Source organism: Micropterus dolomieu, unplaced genomic scaffold, assembly GCF_021292245.1.
Source record: "Micropterus dolomieu isolate WLL.071019.BEF.003 ecotype Adirondacks unplaced genomic scaffold, ASM2129224v1 contig_14320, whole genome shotgun sequence".
Taxonomy (NCBI): Eukaryota; Metazoa; Chordata; class Actinopteri; order Centrarchiformes; family Centrarchidae; genus Micropterus; species Micropterus dolomieu.
Window position 1 is genome coordinate 6,091 of NW_025743306.1, and position 6,303 is coordinate 12,393.

Here is a 6,303-nt window from a genome sequence, read left to right on the forward strand (position 1 = left end):
TGGTTATTTGTATATTGGCTTGTTTATGTTTAAAACAACGTTATGACCTTTATGTTTTTTTATATCGACTTTTGTATGTTTTTATATTGATTATTATAAACCAGTGTGTGAGTCCTCTCTTAGTATTTTTAGCTCTTATTTTATCGACTTAATAAATAAAACTATTATTATTATTATTATTATATATCAGATAACTCCTAAATATACTATTCTGTTATTTCCCTCGTCGTGTGCATTATGATGATGTTCCCCTCCTACAACTCCCACAATGCACCTGGTCCCGGAAATGATGGAGCACCCCGCTGGTTCCCCGCGTGTGTAGTGTGTTGTGGTGGAGCCAACATGGCGGCTCCTCTGGAAGTGATAGTGAGCAGCGACTCCGGGTCTCAGCTCTGGAACAGCACCGTGTTCGACCTGCACAGCGGCTCCAGCCTGCTGTCTTACCGGGGAGGGAACAGCGCGGCCCGGACACTGACCGTCCTCAGCGGGCAGTACCTGCTGTCCGCCCAGGTGGCCAAGAACTTCATCAACGTGTGGGAAATCCAGAGGAAGGTACGGGCCGTGCATCTCAACACACCTGGAGACTCACGAACACAGCAGAACACACCTGCTGCGTGTCACCTGCGGGGAACAGGTGGCGGGAAATGCTCGGAGTCACTCCTGAACACAGACAGACAAAACCTCACCAATCTCATGTAAAGAAATCAGTCATTTTTAGCGCGACGCTCGCCTTCAAACACAAATACACCTGTAAGACAACAGGCAAGAAGCAGTACCGACCAGTCGGGTCTGTTGGTCAGTTCGGCGTTTAAAGCATCCACCAAATTTAATTTAACTTTAGTTAAAAGATGATGGTCTGCTGTAATAAACTCCGCTCAGCTCGCTGCATCCCTCCATTGTGCGTTTTGGTTCAAGAAGGACGTGAAGAACAGATGGAACCGTAGCAAAGGTTTAATGAAGAATAAATAATGTGTATTAAAGTGGTTTTTAATTACGCCGAATTTCAAATCAGCCAGTTTTTATTATATTACCTAACACCTCGTATCAGATTTATAGTAATATTAGGTGGCCGATAATCAAAGACAATATCAGTAGATTTTTTAATGAAGGTGCAGCTCAATTTTTCTCCCTGCATCACAACACTCTGTATTACACTGTTTTTTGTAGAAAGTAGGCCTGTGTGCATCCAGTATATTAAACGGGCTTTAGCGTGTTATAAAAATCACTGACTCAGGATTGTTAAATTTTACATCATTTCATAAATTAAAAATGTAATTATACCATTACTCTACATCTGTATGTAGACTGCTGAAGTTCACCACCTGTTCACATCTCTGTTTACTTACACAATTTAAAAGAAACTAAGGTCGTTATAGTAGATGATCTAATAATAAACTTTGAGGACGTGCTGTTTAAAGTCAGAGCAAAGAAAGCTGCTGCTGGAGAAACAGCGTTAACACAACGTCTGCAGGATTAACATGAAGAAGGGTTAGTAATGAAAACACCTTCCTGTCTGCAGCTGGACAGATTAAATTAGACTTTCTACATGTTTATGCTTGTTGAACGAGTCTATTGGAATTTTACTCGTGAAGCTTGTGTTTCAGAGACTCTCAGTAACCCGTTTATAAGCGATTACTCTAAAGACTAATTAATTGATGCTTTTTTAATAATCAAAATAACAATTGTGCAAATCACTCATCTCATTAATATTTCAGTGGTGTAGTTATAAGATAAGAAGAGTACTGATTCAGCTAGGGGTCCAAGGTTGGGGGTCCAAGGTTGGGGGTCCAAGGTTGGGGGTCCAGGGTTGGGGGTCCAAGGTTGGGGGTCCAAGGTTGGGGGTCCAGGGTTGGGGGTCCAGGGTTGGGGTTGGTTCAGGGTGCTAACTGTATTGCAGGTGTTGTGCAGCTGATATTGAGCGTGTGAATGCAGAACATTACTGTTTAGGGGAGAGCCGGGACAAATGAACCGCGATTATACCAGTCTGACCTGCCAAACCACCTCAGCACATCCAGAACACAGTACTTACAAGAACCGCGAAAAGCCAGGTGGACACGTCACACGTTCACGGAGTTGTACGGAAAAGACTGACGAGTTGCGTTTACTGTTTCATGTGCCGTGGTCATGATCACATGACAGACAGAACACATCCTGAAGTTTTAAATGTCAAAGTTTAGAAGCTAGTGAAGTTTTAAAGTCAGGAGTCACGGAGCCATTCTACAAATTAGCACTTCATTTTTCTATTAAAATATTTATTTTGTTGAAAAAAAGAGGCCTGGAAAAAGATGAACTAATCATATTGGTTGAAAAAGATAATAGTTTTGAATGTTCCACCTGTGAAGTTTCCTCTGTTTGGCATCAAATGTTTGTCCCATTCTGACCATAAAGAAAAGTTTAACCACATAATTAACCATCTGGTTTCTTCAGTTTTCACTCAAAAATCAGCCTTTAAACTTAAAAGAAATAATGATTTGACATTTATCCTGATAATTATTGATATCGAATGATATGAAATGTTTTTATCGTGATGACATTTTGGGCCACATCGCCCCGATTCGCCCAGCTGTAATCGTATCGTTGTGTTTCTTCCGGAAAACAATGCGCACCTTTGGTTTAAAGTCAAATCAAACTGAAGTCTCATTCGGGCGTGTTCAGCATATTTTCACAAGATAGCAGCTGGTACTGACAGAAGAAGGCTGATCCAGCCTCTGTTTGACAAGCTTAGGTTGCTGCTTCAGGCCGTAGATACAGGACGCCAACACGCAGGACAAACCGCATTAGGCTTTTAAATGATTCACTGGAATTTCATTCACTTGTTTTAGGGTTTTGTTTTTACTGTAACTGTGGTCTTTTCACGTTGAGGATTTGCCTGTTCTTGTTTGTGAGTCATGACTGTTGATAGTTTTGTGTTGACTGCTGACAAAACGAGATCCTTGAACGCACACGTGAGCAACAACAAAGTATTTCTGTAACGTTTTCTTTTTATCTGAAAAGTGTTTGTCCCGGCTCGCCTCTGCTGTTTCTGTTGTCATGTGACTTCCTGTTTGTTGTCCAGGATCAGCTGCAGCAGAAGATCGTGTGTCCAGGTGTGGTCACCTGTCTGACCGCCTCACCTAACGGGCTCTTCCTCACTGCCGCCATCGCTGAGGCCATTTACCTGTGGGAGGTGAGTCAGGCCACGCCCCTCTTCTCCTTGTGCGAGTGGACAGGGTTCTAACGGCGTTAATAAAGTAACTGTATTCCGTTACAGTGCAGATAACAGGTTTGGAAAAACACGGGCGGTACTTGGACTGCTGTTTGGGACAAACACAAAGTTAGTGAGGTGTCTGTCGTTGATCGGCGTGCAGCCGGTAGTTGAATGTGTTTACGCCCCCTCTCCGTCATGCAGACTCTGTGCAGACTGATTCCAGCTCTCGCTGTGTGAACACGGCGGCGGGACCGGAAGGCCAGTCTGACCGCTGGGAACACAGTGTCACCCGGGGCTGAGGCAGCTCATCAGACTGTGTTCGCTCCTGCTCATGTCGTGTTCAGGCTGCTGAGCACAGTTTTGTTGCCCGCTCGCTTGGCGCCATTCCCCGCCGGGTCCCCCTGGCCTGAAAACCTCCAGTGCTTGAGTAAAAGTGTAAACTTAAACAAACACTCCCAGTGCTGCAGAGTGAGCTGAGCTAACTAGATAACGGCAGCTAGTTAGCAGCAGCAACATTTAGCTAAAGCTCTCTGTCCATCAGGGAACTCGGTAAATCACGTAAAGATGAGGCAGAGCAGCCGGGAAACATCAGACCGAAAAGCAGTAAATATTTTCCATCAAATACGATCAAGTTTCAGCAAAATCAGTGAATAAAGTTGAGCTTTTGTTCAATAATCAGGGGGCCCGGTCCCTCAGCAGCGTCATAAAAACACTAAAGCAGCCCCCAGTGCAGAATATTCACTCTGCAATATCATCAAGAACATCGCTGGTCAGTGATGAGCCAGATCCTGGCGGACCGGCCCCGTCATCTCACACAACATTCAAACTTTCATTTCATGCGAATGGGAGATTTTATAATTAAAAATCCACTGAGCAGAAAACACGTCTCCCGTACTCTCTTGTCTCTATTTGCGGATTTGGTATTGAAGTAATCCAAAAGTAATCAGATTACATTGCTTTTATTTAGTGGTACTTGGATTACGTTACTGATCACATTTTTAAACAAGTAATTAGTAATTGTACCGGATCACATTTTTAAAGTAACCCTCCCTGTGTGTGGAGGAGGAGGAGGAGGTGCGACGGCTCCTCGTTAGCTTCGTTAGCTGCTTCATACGGCTGTGGCTCAGGAGACAGAGCGGGTTGCCCGTTAATCAGAAGGTCGGAGGTTCAATCCCCAGGCTGCATGTCGAAGTGTCCTTGGGCAACATACTGAACCCCGAATTGCCCCTGGTGGCCGTTCCGCCAGTGAATGAATGTGTGTGAATGGTGAATGCTGTAGTGTAAAAGTGCTATGAGTGGTCGAAAAGACTAGAAAGGTGCTTTACAAGTACAGAGCATTTACATACCCAGAAAGGTGCTTTACAAGTACAGAGCATTTACATACCCAGGATCGGTCCGATGTATGTCTTTCTCCTCCTCTGTGATTAACGCCTGTTCTCTGATTTGCTCAGGTGTCGACAGGTAAGCTGCTGTGTGTCCTCAGTCGTCATTATCAGGATGTCACCTGTCTGAAGTTCACAGATGACAGCAGCCATTTTGTCTCTGGAGGAAAAGACAACATGGCTCTGGTGTGGAGCCTGTCCAGGTAACACACGCCGAACTCAAACCTGAATGCTGATCACGCCCGAATGCCCTGTTGTGAACGCAAGCGCACTGCGTTTTCCTGCCTTTTTAACACGGCTGTGTTTACTGACTGGTTGTGGCTGATTGGGTAACGTCTGTGACACGCCACAGACGTTTTATAGAGGAGACAGGCCGCTCAATCACATCCTCAATACAACTCTATGGGGAAAGGCCGTAAGGTTAAAGATGGCGGTTCCTCGTGTTTGTGTTCCTCCTCCTCCTCCTCTTGTTCCTCCTCGTCTTGTTCTTTCTCCTCCTCCTCTTGTTCCTCTTTCTCCTCCTCCTCTTGTTCCTCTTTCTCCTCCTCCTCTTGTTCCTCTTTCTGCTCCTCCTCTTGTTCCTCTTGTTTCTCCTCCTCTTGTTCCTCCTCCTCCTCTTGTTCCTCCTCCTCTTGTTCCTCTTTCTGCTCCTCCTCTTGTTCCTCTTGTTTCTCCTCCTCTTGTTCCTCCTCCTCGTTTTTCCTTTTTTTTCTCTTCTTCCTCCTCCTCTTGTTCCTCCTCCTTGTTTTTTCTTTTCATCTTCCTCCTTCTCTTTGTTCCTCTTGTTCCTTCTCGTTCCTCTTGTTCTTCCTCTTCTTGTTCCTCCTCCTCCTCTTGTTCTTTCTCCTTCTCCTCCTTGTTCCTCCTCCTCCTCTTGTTCTTTCTCCTCCTCCTCCTTGTTCCTCCTCCTCCTCTTGTTCTTTCTCCTCCTCTTGTTCCTTTTGTTCCTCTGTTCGTCTTCCTCTTCCTCCTTGTTCTTCTTCCTTTTCCTCCTCCTCTTGCTCTTGTTCTTGTTCCTCCTCTTGCTCTTTCTCCTCCTCCTCTTGTTCCTCTTGTTTCTGCTCCTCTTGTTTCTCCTCCTCTTGTTCCTCTTGTTCCTCCTCCTCTTGTTCGTTTTGTTCCTCTTGTTCGTCTTCCTCCTCCTCTTCTTCCTCGTGTTCGTCTTCCTCCTCCTCCTCTTGTTCTTTCTCCTACTCCTCTTGTTCCTCCTCCTCTTGTTCCTTTTGTTCCTCTTTTCGTCTTCCTCCTCCTTGTTTCTCCTCTTCTTCCTCCTCCTCCTCTTGTTCCTCGTGTTCGTCTTCCTCCTCCTCCTCATTTCTCCTCTTTTTCCTCCTCCTCCTCTTTTTCCTTTTGTTCCTCAGCAGTGCTTCTCTGCAGCGACTCGACCCTGAAGGCCTGAACAGCTGAGCTGAACATGTTTCTCCTCTTCTTCCTCCTCCTTTTTCCTTTTGTTCCTCTTTTCATCTTCCTCCTTCTCCTTGTTCCTCTTGTTCCTCCTCCTCTTGTTCTTTCTCCTTCTCATGTTGTTCCTCCTCCTCTTGTTTTTCTTTTCATCTTCCTCCTTCTCTTTGTTCCTCTTGTTCCTTCTCGTTCCTCTTGTTCTTCCTCTTCTTGTTCCTCCTCCTCTTCTTGTTCCTCCTCCTCCTCTTGTTCCTCGTGTTCGTCTTCCTCCTCCTTTTGTTCCTCTTTTCATCTTCCTTCTCCTCTTGTTGTTCCTCCTCCTCTTGTTCTTTC

General features: G+C 45.2%; 1 protein-coding gene across 1 annotated transcript; it reads left to right on the forward strand.

Moving 5' to 3' along the window:
• Positions 1–269: 269 nt before the first annotated feature.
• On the forward strand, positions 270–4,772 carry LOC123966819 (WD repeat-containing protein 18-like; the record flags this gene model as incomplete). Its single annotated transcript, XM_046042932.1, is given in 3 exon segments — positions 270–552; positions 3,056–3,166; positions 4,639–4,772. Coding segments are annotated over 3 exon segments (455 nt in total), but the record flags the coding sequence as incomplete, so codon positions are not given.
• Positions 4,773–6,303: the final 1,531 nt, after the last annotated feature.